Source organism: Nicotiana attenuata, chromosome 12 (assembly GCF_001879085.1).
Source record: "Nicotiana attenuata strain UT chromosome 12, NIATTr2, whole genome shotgun sequence".
NCBI classification, from domain to species: Eukaryota; Viridiplantae; Streptophyta; class Magnoliopsida; order Solanales; family Solanaceae; genus Nicotiana; species Nicotiana attenuata.
In genome coordinates this window covers 35,638,908-35,653,446 of record NC_032000.1, presented here as the reverse complement: position 1 = coordinate 35,653,446, position 14,539 = coordinate 35,638,908, and the positions used below count along the sequence as shown (strand labels likewise).

The window sequence follows — 14,539 nt, the reverse complement described above, 5'->3', positions numbered from 1 at the left end:
GTTCTTTGCAACACAATTCAATGCGAAAGCGTGAACAATAAGCATCTCTCGAAAACTGTTAATATAAAATTTATAGTAGTACGTAGTATCTCACTTCGTACTTCGTACGCACATCATGAATATACTGCATGAACCTGATTAAAAAAAAAAAATTTGACACACGGACTGAGACATGGAATACTTGAAGAGTTACACGCTTGGATAAATTGCAATTTAATATCTCTGTCACATAACTAAACTAATGAAGAAAGAAAGGACAACTAATCTCTTGATTAATGTACCATCATTTTCCAAGTCCAATAGGAGATTTGAGCGGAAACAACTAGGAAAGAAATTGACAACTACTCCGTCCGTCTCATATTATTTGTCGTGTATCTCTTTTATACCCTCCTTAAAGAAATACTCCATCCGGTCCAAAATAAGTGATTTTTTGAATGTTTTCACACAGATTAAGAAATCCACCTTTTAGCATTAATTAGCAATGAAATTGACCATATTAACCTTTATTATCTCACATAAACACTCCAAATACATATTCCAACACTATTTACTCCAAGGACAATGTAGGAAAAAAATTTAATTAATTCATTCTTGAAATCTGGAAAAATCACTTATTTTGGACCACAAGAAAAGGCCAAAAGATCACTTATTTTGGACCGAAGGGAGTAATAAATATAAAGTGTTTTGATTATTTTACCCTTATTTATATCTTAAACTATAATTTCTCTTCATTTATTAATTACTCGTAATTAAGGTGTTTGTAGTCTTCAAGAACAATTAATTTTAAGGGTAGAATAGGAAAAAAATTAATTTATTCTTGAACTTCTAAAATGACAAATAATTTGAGACAACTATTTTTAAAAACCACGACAATTAATATGAGACGGAGAGAGTATATTCTAACAATAGTATACCCAATGTAGTTTTACTACATGGGGTTTGGATAAGATGGTATATATGTATACCTTACTCCTACCTTGTGAAAGTAGAGAGATTATTTCAAGCATTTATCTCGCATGTTTAAAAAGGAAAACTAAGTTGTGAAGAAGCTATGTTTAGACTAATGAAGATAGTAACTAAAAAAAAAAAAAAAAGATAGTAACTTCCTTCCTATACTTGCATAATAATTCACTTCAAAGCTCTTCTCAAGTTCATTGAATATATTGGGTATGTTATTGTATCAACAATAGAATAAGAGATGTAGCGATATATGAACGTATGAGACCCAATGCGGCCTAACCAAATGTATAGTTGTCAAACTCGACCAATTCCAAACTCGATTAGGATATATAATTAACCAAATCTTTTGTTATGACAATGATGAATAAGAAAAGGATCTCGAACATAACTCAATATGAAGTAAATAGTCAATGAGAGGCATATCTTGACTCTGGCATTAATGAAGAACGTAGTAAAATATGGTACTTGATGTGAAATTGCAAAATTTCGTGAACCATTAAGTAAAGTTAAGTTGGGCATCGCTTAAAAAAAAGTAAAAATTATGTGGGATAGCCACTTTTTAAAGTGATATTTACTTTTTATCCAGGATTTTTAATACTTAGCAATAGTAGCCACTAGTCTATTAAAATTAATATGAAAAACCTGTGTTACTTTTTCTTCTATCTCATACAATTTCCGTTTCCCTTAATTTCAAGGCATTCCCTTGAGTTCACTCAAAAGGGTCATGCTTTCCAGTAAGAACAAATAGAACAAAGGAGGAGAAAAGTTATTGCAGAAGCTTCCCAGTGTAGTTGCAGGCCATCCATTGATTTTTCTAATGCTTCTTCATTTTGACTGTTTACCTGTTTAAGGAATGAAATCAATTAATTAGATATTATTATATTTCCAGATGATTATATGGTATGGCTTACTAGCAGTTCTAATACTAAGTACTCCACCCGTCCACGCATTATTGTCTTTGCATGTGCTAATTATAGTGTTTCTCAATTACTGCGAATGTTGAAGATAGAAATGGAAGATGTTCTCGCAACTTCATGCAACGAATCTCAAGATGTTATAAGAAAGACGAGGGATTGTGAAGTTTTTGTAGGTATACATGATGAATACATGAATATGAATATACTGACGCTCAAAAGTTACAGTTAACGACAATAGGTCCTGAACTTACAACTATAAGTTCAAAAGTTAAGGACAATAGGTCCTGAAGTCCTGGGCTTAGACTAACAAGCTCAAAAGTTAAGGACAATAGGTCCCGAACTTAGGCTAAGAAGCCCAAAAGTTAAGGACAATAGGTCCCGAACTTAGACTAACAAGCTCAAATGTTAAGGACACTTGGTCCTGAACTTACAGTTACAAGTTCAAAAGTTAAGGACACTTGGTCCTGAACTTTACGAGCAGAAGGGTGTTTTAGTCCGGGCAAGTAAAGTTTATTAAAGAAGTAGCTAAAGACTAAAGATATTTTAAAGAGTTGCTTAAAAGTAAATACGCTAACCGCTGCACTTCCCCTAAAAAAAAATGGAAGACTTGAACATTATCGAAATAACTGACCTTCCACACACGCGTTAACCCTTCGCACGTGCTGCCCCTACTTGGCTTCTGTACGGATCATGCACGTGTCCTTCCCTTTCTCCTAGGCCTTAATCCAGGTGTTCTCTCTCTTTCTCCCTCTGCCACTTCCTTATATGTTCCATTTTCCTTTCATTCATGTTTGCTCAAAGCCCAAATCGTCTCGGCCCAAAACAACTCCAGCTAAACGCTGTCGTTTGTATTATTAACTCAAAACTTGTACTCCGGTAAACTTACCGGGAACATTGAATTATTATTTCCGGCGCCGAATAGTTGATGAAGTGAAGAGACTATCTCCAGCAATGGAAACGGAGGTTCATCAACCAAATTTCACCTACCTGGGACGAACATTTAGCGGTCTCAATATTACTGAATCTTCCTCAGCTTTCAGTGACTGCAACAGCGATAGATCCGGCGAGTTTCCGACGGCGTCTTCTCAAAGCCGGCGACTATTAATAGCACGCGCGTCGGAGAACTCAGATGAATTAATCCAGCAACTCGTCTCTGATCTCGAGTCAAACTCAATCGACGTGCAAAAGCAAGCGGCAATGGAGCTTAGACTCTTAGCGAAGAACAAATCGGAAAATCGTCTCAAAATCGCTCGAGCTGGAGCGATTAAGCCTTTGATTTCGCTTATCTCTTCCACTGATCTTCACCTTCAAGAGTACGGCGTTACCGCGATTCTCAATTTATCTCTCTGTGATGAAAATAAGGAGCTCATCGCAGCATCAGGAGCGATCAAACCGTTAGTTCGAGCTCTGAAAATCGGCAATTCAACCGCGAAGGAGAATTCCGCTTGCGCTCTGCTCCGTTTGTCGCAAATCGAAGAGAACAAAATCGCAATCGGACGGTCGGGTGCAATACCGCCGTTAGTGAACCTTTTAGAAGCCGGCAATTTCCGCGGGAAGAAGGACGCCTCAACTGCACTGTACTCCTTATGCTCCGTGAAGGAGAACAAGGTCAGAGCGGTACAAGCTGGAGTAATGAAGCCGTTAGTGGAATCAATGGCGGATTTCAGTTCAAACATGGTGGATAAATCGGCGTTCGTGGTGAGCGTTTTGATATCGTTGACGGAGGCGAGGGCGGCTGTGGTGGAGGAAGGTGGAATTCCGGTGTTGGTGGAGATCGTGGAGGTGGGGACAGAGCGACAGAAGGAGATTGCGGTGGCGATATTGTTGCAGCTGTGTGAGGATAGCGTGACTTACCGTACTATGGTGGCACGCGAAGGCGCTATTCCCCCATTGGTTGCTTTGTCCCAATCTGGTACAAGTCGCGCCAAACAAAAGGTGAAAAATGAAAAATATCTTTTTTCCCCGTCTATTATTGTTCAAAAATGGAGATAGAATTTTAAATCATACAAAACGGTAGTAATACTTAATAACTTTTATCACTCCAATATAAATATAATTCTAATTAAAAAAACTTATCAATATATATGTAGAATTATTGTGGAAGTAGTGAAATCCACACCTGCAGGGCTGCATATAGGGGATATAGCCTTTAATATATGGTTCGGAAGAATTCAGTACCTTATATTCAAAACCCAATTAGTAGCACTTAAAGATCAAAAGTTCAAATAAAATTAGCTACTACAGTCAAAAAGTTATAACCGCCGCCATGAAATGTGAAGTATGTAATTAATTAATGAGTTAGGCTAATTAATTAAATAGGGTTAGCACTGAGCTTAGGTGTAAAGATAGACTACGTAAGTATTATGGTGAATTTGGTGATGTGATTTGGATATGGACAACTATTTATTGTTAGGTGGATGCACTAGTCGTTCTCCAATATGTCTGCCTCCTGTGGCCTCTAGCAGGTTAGGGAAAAATACTAAGAGCTGAAGTTCAATTAAATTGGTGTCTTTGTCCTTTTCAATATGTAAATATGACAGTGTTAATAAATTATTTGAACAATTAAAATAGGTTTCTCTTCATCTTTGCGTACTTTATACTTACAATTTGTCCTTGACCCAGAAAAAAGTAAGCTGGATCGACGAGTATATAAAATATTTGAATTTGTCAGTGTTTTGAGTATTATTAAGCAGCAGTATTTGATGAGTATCTTGTGTTTTGGTCGTATTATGAATGGACAGGCGGAGACACTGATTGCACTTCTACGACAGCCAAGATCCGGTAACGCCGCTGCAGCAGCAGCAACACCAGCCAGAGCTTCTGATGTGTCGTTTTGATTCTCACCACATGTTATGTCCCTCTTTTGTTTGTTTCCTTATTTTGTATCATAGCAACCCAACACTACTCAAGAGAACTACAAAAGATGGTCAAGTAGAAGAAAAAAATGAGTCTGAAAACTGTAAATATCTCTTGTAATTCAGCAAAAGCTTTGTAAATTTTGGTTGTTTTTTGGCTGTCACTTTTGGGTTTTCTTTTTCCCTTTCTTGAGTTGCTTTCTACTTTTGGATGGGTTTAAAGGTTACTTGTACCTGGATTGTTTCTTTTTCTTTTCATATAAAGCTACCTTATTTATGAAACGTGAAAATCACAAGTACTGACACTTTGTCCCACGAATCCTTAACGGTAACAATTTGTAAAGGAAAAACAAAAACTCACCAGGAATCTCATTGGTTTTCTTTTTTTCGCAATTAAGGTATTACTACTCACTGTAGGTGAGACCCACTTATTACGTCAAAATGAGTAAAGAAATTGACATATTAGCTCTTCCTCTCTAACTTTTTATCTTCATCTTTTTTGGATGGAATTGGCCGTAAGAGAAGAAGAAAAGACAGAAGATAGGAATCTTTAATGAAAATGAAACTATGCACCTAAATGCTAGTGTTTAAAGAGAGATAAACTGTTACTAAGACAAATATTATTGTGATCAAGGAGTACAAAAATTGTAAAAGACGATTAATATGGACCGGGTGAGTTAAAATTTGAAGGTAAAACTAACTCCACGTAATATCTTATTCTGTTTCAATTGAATGAAAAGGCATTTGGGCATCATAGTTCAGCATGGCCTATAATTTCTTAAAGGAAAATGCTAACCAGGGGCGTATGCAAAACTTTTTATAAGCGATATCGATATTTAAAGACATGATCAAATGAATGAATTATTGTAACGATATCATATTAAAAAATTAAAAATACAAACTGTAATACATGAATAAAACATAATTCAAGTACATTACTATAATTCTACTCGACAAGTTTTTAATTTTTTTAATGTATTATAATAGTCTCATTAGAATTAATACTAAATACTTTTTTTATATAATGCACCAAACAATCGCTTAAAAACATGCTCAATTCTCAAAATCCCAAATTGCACCTAATGGCTAAAATAATTAGCTTTCACTTTAAAATTATTTATTGTAGCTCAAATGTAGTAAGGACATCAAGATCTACTCGTTTTGTTTCAAAACAAAATTCTAAAACTAATAACAAATATTCAACAGCTGGGAATCGAACTCCCAATCTTCCTAACAAAGTTACAGCACTAGACCAAGTGAGCAAGGATCACTTATTCTTAACTAATGTCACGTTATTTTACTTATCTGCATTTATCTTTGCATATCAGTTAGTATTCATATACTTATTAAAAATTTCTGACCAAGTGGTTTCAGATGACACCGCTTGAGTCAAGGTGCGTCCGCCCCTATTGCTAACTACATAGCAACATGGAAATGACTAATGAGCTCCAGAATTATGTGAATATATGTGTAGAAATTCTAATTAAGTAGCAACATGGAAATGATTAATGAGCTCCAGAACTATGTGAATATATGTGTAGAAATTCTAATTAAGTAGCAACATGGAAATGATTAATGAGCTCCAGAATTATGTGTTGAAACTTATATATGTAGAAATGTCTGGTGTCTATCTGGACATTGGAACGTTCAATATTCGTCATGATAGTTTTCCTGGACCCTTCTATCTCCCAACCTTTAATCCGCTGGACAGGAAAACTTAATATGTTAATTTCACTCATTTATCGGTAGTTTTGATTTACGCGTTCAGTAAATGTAAAAAATATTTTGTTGGCCTTTGATGATTGGTAAAGAAACTCAAGGTACTCAGACACGGGCAGATTCAAGCACAGGGCATGCACATTGTCACGACGCGAATTTTCCACCCTCGGGAGTTGTGATGGCGCCTACTAATGTGAGCTAGGCAAGCTAATTATTTGAACAATTTACCTTTTTACCCATTTTATAATCTTTAACAATTTCGAAGAAATATCATTTAAACAGCGGAATTTAGCATAAGCGGAAGAAAAACAATAGGCTATCTGAACATGAATACCTAATACAACTGTTTGAGTCTCGACTACCCAGAACTGGTGTCACAGTTTCACAGACGGTCTAAGAATATTACAAATAAAGGTCTGAAAGAATTAAATACAACATTGTCTCTGGAAATGCATGAAAGAAACAGGAATTGTAGATAGAAGGAGACGCCAAGGCATGCGGACGCCTGCAGGACTACCCCGGGTCGCCTGATGATCAAGAATCAGCAATCTCACTGTGGTCCGAAGTCCACAACGCTGGGGTCTGCACAAAGAGTGCAGAGTGTAGTGTCAGCACAACCGACCCCATGTGCTGGTAAGTGCCTAGCCTAACCTCGGCGAAGTAGTGACGAGGCTAGGAACAGACTACCAAATAAACCTGTGCAATTCAAATATACATAGCGGAAAGAAACACGGAAATAAACAAGTAAAGATGGGAGGGGGAGACATGCTTCGGGGAAAAACAAGTAAAAATAGAATATCAATAGAATATAAAGGAATTAAAATCCAACCACTAACAAGAATAAAGAAAAAAAAACAAAGGCAGATTTCACTTTCTATTCACATCTTGTTGCAGGCGTGCAACCCGATCCCATTTCTCATATCTTGTGGCAGGCGTGCCACCCGCTCCCATTTCATGTATTTCGTGGCAGGCGTGCCACCCGCTCAAATTTTATTATATCTTGTGGTAGGCGTACCACCCGCTCCCATTTTATTATATCTTGTGGTAGGCGTACCACCCGCTCCCATTACAACCAACAATAATCACAAGGAATCCCGGCAAGGGAACAAGAACAACATAATAGCTTCCCAGCAAGGAACATTAATATTTCAACAACATCCCGGCAAGGGAACAATGATATCTCAACAATATCCCGACAAGGGAACAATAATGTCAAACAAACATCCCGGCAAGGGAACAATGATGATAATAACATGTGAGGCATAATAAACCACAACGGAGTCATAACAAATTATAACACAAGACTCACGGGCATGCTTGACACCAACGTATAGATACTCGTCACCATGCCTATACGTCGTACTCCATAATTAACACGTAACAAATAGACACAACTCCTAATCCCTCAAGCTAAGGTTAGACCAAACACTTACCTCGATGCCACGAACACAATTCACGATTCAATTATAGCTTTACCCCTTGATTCCACCACCAATTTGCTCGTATCTAGTCACAAGTTACTTAATTACATCAATGAACGCTAAATGAATCAACCCCAATGCATGAAAATGAGTTTTCCAAAGTTTTTAGCCAAAAAGTCAAAAATCGCTCCCGGGCCCACATGGTCAAAACCCGAGGTTTGAACTAAAACCCGACTACCCATTCCCCCACGAACTCAAATATATAATTTGTTTTAAAATCGGACCTCAAATCGAGGTCCAAATCCCATTTTTTGAAAGACCTAGGTTCTACCCAAATAACCCAATTTCCCCCATGAAAATCATTGGTTTGAAGTTGAAATAATGTTAAAAGATGTTAAGGATTGAAGAAAATTAGTTAAAAACGACTTACAATTGATTTGGAGAAGAAGAGACCTTTGAAAAATCGCCTAAGTGTGTTTATGTTTTGAGAGGATATGAAAATGGGTTAAAAATTCGGCTAAGTATAAAAGTTGCAGGTCTCAGATGTGGGAATTGCGAACAGGGGTGCGAACCCCGACCTCTGCTATTATGGGAATTGCGAAACAGGGCTCGCATTTGCAAACCCTTCAGGATTTTGGGACTTTCGCATTTGCGAAACATGTGTCGCATTTGCGATACATCAGCCTTCCAGCCCTCATCACATTTGCGAGAGGCTGTCCGCAAATGCGAAGTCGCATTTGTGATGATGAAGTCGCATTTGCGACTCAGGCTGCCAGTCCACTTCTTTCGCATTTGCGATGGTTTGTCGCATTTGCGAGCCAGGCTTCGTATTTGCGAAGCCTGCAGACCTGATACACCAGCTGAGAAAATCTGCAATGTTCTAAGTCCGAAATGCACTCTGTGGCCTATCCAAAACTCACCCAAGCCCTCGGGGCTCCAAACCAAATATACACACAACCTCAAAAACATCCTACGGACTTATTCATGTAATCAAATCACCAAAATAACATCATGAACATCGAATTAAACCTCAAGATCAATGAAATTTCTCAAAACTTCTTAAACATCAAATTTTGCATTTAAGGTCCGAATCACGTCAAATGCATTTCGTTTCTTACCAAACTTTACCGACAATACATATAAATCATATTAAACCTGTACCGGGCTCCGGAACCATAATACGGGCCCGATACCTCAGGTTTCACATAACATTTCACTTTCAAAAACCTTTATATTTTTCAGAAAACAATTTCTTTCAAAAATTCATTTCTCGGGCTTGGGACCTCGGAATTCGATTCCGGGCATACGCCCAAGTTCCATATTTTCCTACGGACCCTCCGGGACCGTCAAATCATGGGTCCGGGTACGTTTATCCAAAACGTTGACCGAAGTTAAATTAATTCATTTTATAGTCAAAATTTATCATTTTTCACAGATTTTCACATATAGGCTTTCCGGCTACGCGCCCGGACTGCGCATGAAAATTGAGGTGATGCTAAAAGAGGTTTTTAAGGCCTCAGAATGCGGAATTTAATTTAAAAACAAGTGATGACCTTTTGGGTCATCACACACATGAAGGACATAAGCTTAAATGGTTATATATGATATCTCCTGAGCGAAAAGATTGCATAATTGATAAGGAGCAGGACTCTTTACTCGAAGAGAACTCTATCCTAGATAAGGGAGGAGTTAGAAGTTGAAGATAACTAGAACTCTTCCACTGTATGGGCTAAAATATGTTCATATTTAATGATCGGATGAGAAAGCGACACGTGGTACCGAAAGCAAAAGATAGTTGAACCCGAAGGCAATGATCTCGCTTATCACCGGAGAGAATGATACTTGTAACAAAAAAATTAATGCTGCCATCCGATTGCATTCAATGAAGAATATTCTACAGTGCATGATCCGTTACAGAGAGGCATTCACTGCCCGCCGTTACAAATCTTTCAATGACCCTCATAATTGTCATTAAAGAGGAGTTTAATCCGAGGACCTTGTTCTCTAGGTGCAACTATAAATAGTGACCTCTACCATCATTGTAAGGGGGACGAATTTTCTGACAAGCATACATTATATTCTATCAAAAGCTCAATAACATTTTACTTTCTTGTCCATTTGTATTGTTCTAGTTGCCATGGTTGTTCATGAAAGGGGATGAATATCGTCGGACCGCTGCTACCGGCCCTCGGTAAGGTAAGATTTCTTTTGATTTTAACTGACTATTTTTCTAAGTGGGTTGAAGCAGGTCCTTATCAGAAGATCGGTGAACATGAAGTAGTAGATTTCTTGTGGGAGAACATAATTTGCAGATTTGGGATACCAAAAAAATAACGTGCGACAATGGGCCACAATTCATAGACGCAAAAATCACAAAATTCTTCGAAGATTTGAAAATCTAGATGGTCACATCATCACCTTATCATCCGAGTGCAAACTGCCGAGGAGAATCAACAAACAAAGTGATCATACAAAATCTCAAAAAGAGATTAGAAACAGCTAAAGGAAAATGGCCCGAAGAGCTTCCAGGGTACTATGGGCATACCGAACAACAACCAAATCATGCACGGGGGAGACTCCTTTTTCTCTTGGGTATGGAGCAGAATCCTTGATCCCGGTGGAAGTAGGTGAACCTACCATGAGATATTTCCGGTCAAACGAAGAAGCAAACAATGAAGTAATGTTAGTCAACTTGGAGCTGCTCGATGAACGCAGGGACTTGCCGCATGCAATGATGGCAGCCCAAAATCAGCGAATAGAGAGATATTACAATCGAAGGGCCAACCTCCGTTACTTTAAAGTAGAAGACTTGGTTTTAAGTAAAGTAATTCAGAACACCCCGGGACTCAATGCGGGAAAGCTAGGTCCAACATGGGAAGGCCCCCATCAGGTTTCAGATTTCACCGGAAAAGGGTCATACGAGTTAGAGAATCAAGATGGAGAAAATTTTCCAAGCAACTGGTTCGTGGCACATCTCAAGAGATACTATTGCTGATGAACATCACCTGTACTGAAAGTACGTGCTGCACTCTTTTTTCCTTCATTTGGTTTTTGTCCAAATTAGTTTTTTCTGAAAAGGTTTTTAACGAGGCAACAACGAAAAGTGTACTACGAAGGAACTTTCAACATCAATAATAAGACCTTCTAGTGACAAGGCACACAAATGAATAATCACTACGGAGCGGTTAGATAGTCTTTTGCTCGATAGAAATTTGTTGTCAAACAAAGATTACTCAACCGCTCACAAGTGCAATCCACTGGGGGATAATTAGATAGTTTTTGGCTCGATAGCGTAAGTTTCTAAGGGGAAGTGAAGTTTGTTACCGAACTGAAGATTGTCTAGCAATTCACTAGTGGAATCCTCGAAGGTGTAAAACTCCAGTATTCTAATTTGCATTCTTTGCATTCGAACACTGGGGGGGGGGGGGGAATGATTATGAAGATATGGCAACAACGACTGCCACTTCGACTGGAATACGAAACCTAGAAACGTAATTATATCATTGGGACCAGGGACTGCACGGCCAGCCTCGGAGAAACAAGTTGTACAAGTTAGCCACAAGAAATGGCAAGAATGATATGAGGATATGGAAAAAATGACTATCACCTCGACCGGAATACAAAACCCAAAAACATAATTGTATCATCGAGATAGGGGACTGCACGACCAGTCTCGGAGAAACAAGTTGTACAAGTTAGCCACAAGAAATGGCAAGAATAATATGAGGATATGGTAACAATGACTGCCATTTCGACCAGAATACGAAACCCGAAAACATAATTGTATCATCGGGACCAGGGACTGCACCGCCAACCTCGGAGAAACAAGCTGTACAATTTAGCCAGCAGAAATGGTAATTTCTTTTTAGCACAACGAATGCTTATATACTTTTGAAAATGGAAGGAATAAAGTAAAGTACTTTTATTTCTATCTTATTTCTTGTTTGAACGATGGATTGATTTTATCATTTGAAAGTTAAACAAGTATTTCAAATGCTAGTGCTGTAATGAACAGGAGACGTATTCTTTAAGAGCACCGTAAACATAAGAGGGCTATCTTTTATGAAAACCCTCGCATTAAAGGGTTGATTTCGGAAGAACTTATGCCCGGAATTCAAGTGCTTTTGGGGGAGAATACACCCGAAGCCTTGCATGATCAGACCTAAACAGTAAAACTTGCACAAACACTTAAACAAAAAAAGACGCAAAGAACAAACTTGCGTAAATACTTAAACCAAAAAGACGCAAAGAACAAACTTGTGCAAATGTTCAAACGGAAGTACGCAGAAAGAAAAACTTAAACGATACTTGAACAAAAAGTTTTTTTATTTACAAAAAGTGTGTCAAACGACAGAAGTACAAAAGTTTGAAAAGGAAATCCAGAACTACGCTACTGCATCTCCGAAACCCGGAGGAAAAGAAGCATTCGCGCCCCTAGGAGAAGTGGGTAGATCCGCCGCCGGTTCGATATCCTGGACTTCATCATTTTGGCCTTCAGCATCTTCACCTTCCAATTTCTCTTCAGTTCCAAAGAACTCAGAATCGGAACCAGAAGAATCGGTAGAATCATGCCTTACTGGAAGGCCCCTTTTAGCAGCCAACTCTAGCTCACGGGCTTTACCGATTTCGGCATCAAGGTCAATAACACCCGCTTTAGACTCTTCCATGCTTTTTCTCATATTGTACATAGCATATGTTTTTTTAACAACAAGGGAAGCTGCTCAGTGTTTGAGTTCTTCTTTAAGTTGGTCAACCTTGGCAGAAAGGTTTTTCCATACGGATCTAACGGACCGGAGGCTAACATCAAAGTCACGGACAATATAGCTGAAAAGTCTATTATGCTCAATGATCATTTTATGCTTCTCGTCCAGTTGGTCATACCTCACCCGTCGGCAGCAAGCTTTTCAGTTTTGAAGTTCAAGGCCGTCTCCAAATTGTTCAATTATTCAACGGAGGCAGCCTCACAATCGGATGCAACAAGAAGGGCATTACAGATTTCAACACATTTTGCCCTAGCTTCTTCAAACTAATCCCTCAAAGGGGCAACTTTTTGGCTAAGGGTCTCTACTTCTTGCTCGCTTTGCTGCAACCGAGACTCCAACATAACGGCTTCAGCAACTTTAACTTCCAGCTCCGAGAGGCGAGCAACAGTTTGGTCCCAGTCGGCCAAAAGTTGATCCCGCTCGGAGGTAAGTTCTTCTTTAGCTTGAATCAACCTTTGGAGACCCTCGTAAGCAAGAAAGTTGGCCTATAAAACGAAGAATAAAAACTCAAAATTCTATTATATTAATGATAGAAGAAGTAACGAAGGAAATGAGAATATACCGCTGCTGCGTTGTGCATGGCATTGTTCAATAAACACTCTCCCAAGAGCTTGTATCTTTTTCCTATATTTTTCTGAAGCCAAAGGCTTCAGATAGTTTGCGAATTCCACCGGCTAGCACATCATGTGGCATATGGTGGAAACCGAGAAAGTAACACTCCTCCTCCTTTGCGGATCTTCAAAGGGGGCAGCATAATTTTGTCCCAAGTTCCCATGAACTGGGGACTGGGGGAGAGGGGCATCCTCTTCTCAAACAATTGCGGCTGGTGGAGATGATGTAGCAGTTGCTGGAGGCGAAGGAAGAATTGGTGAAGAAGGAGATGAAACTGATAGTGTTGAAGGATGAGAAAAGGCCACGGCAAGCGCATCACTGGTTGTTGGTTGCTCATTAACCGAAGACGTCAGGGACCCGTCACTCAGCCTCATGGTACCACACACATCGATTTGGATTCGGAAGCGAGAGTTAGCATTTTCCACCACCTCATGTGAGCACATGATTTTTGCCTCGCTTGAATTATTCCTGTAGACTTCTTAGAATTAGGATTTTTCTTTTATTATTTGATTTTCAGGATTTAATTGCGTAATTTGGTGTGTATTTTTATTTGTGTGTGCATGATAATTCATAAAAAATATAAAAATATTGCATGAGCATTTAGGATTTAATTTTGCATATTTTTAGACTAATTAGTAATTAGGCTTTACAAAATACAAAGAAAATCATAAAGAAACTTTGATTTGTTTTTGTTTGATTTTAATTTTAGTTTTTAGGTTTATTAATTTCCTTTAAATTGGTATTAGGCTAATTGTAGCTTAATTAGGTAGTTTGAATTGATTGTGAGGTTTAATTTTAGTTTAGTTTTTAAAATTGAAAAAAAAAGAAGAAAAAGTAATAAACAAAAAATAAAGAAAAGAAAGGCAGGCCTGTTTTAAAGAATAAGCATTGGGCCAATATTAATTCACCAGCCCAACCCCTGATACCAACCTACGCCCAGTCCAGGCCCAAAAATACCCCACCCGGTCCAGCCTTTAACTACTCCAAACGACACCGTTTTTGACTCAAATCAATCTCAACCGTCTAGGTTTTTAATCTGACGGTTGAGAAGTACCCATCACTTAATATAAATGTGTCCAAACGACACCACCCCCTCCTCAGGACCCCCTACCTTCGTCTCTCTCAGACCTCACCGGAAAACCCCTAACGCCGCCGTCCCTCCGCCATCCGCTGCCGGCCGAAAATCGCCTCCGTCGGCGGCGATTCTCCGATGACTCCCAAATTTACACCATGGATTCCTCTTCACCTCCCCATTCCATATCCACCTTCCGTTTTCTTCAAAATCCACCCTA

The 14,539-nt window shown here is 38.6% G+C and overlaps 1 protein-coding gene and 1 long non-coding RNA gene across 2 annotated transcripts; one reads left to right on the top strand and one right to left on the bottom strand.

The window, feature by feature from the left end:
* On the bottom strand, window positions 1,589-2,593 carry LOC109235559. The gene is made up of 2 exons (XR_002069403.1): window positions 2,509-2,593; window positions 1,589-1,802 (listed from the first exon to the last, which is right to left on the bottom strand). It is a non-coding gene; the product is annotated as an uncharacterized LOC109235559 (long non-coding RNA).
* Window positions 2,649-5,014, top strand: LOC109235558 (U-box domain-containing protein 4-like). The gene is made up of 2 exons (XM_019401721.1): window positions 2,649-3,812; window positions 4,619-5,014. Exons 1-2 carry the CDS (start codon window positions 2,829-2,831, stop codon window positions 4,712-4,714), a joined length of 1,080 nt encoding a protein of 359 aa, XP_019257266.1. The 5' UTR covers window positions 2,649-2,828; the 3' UTR covers window positions 4,715-5,014.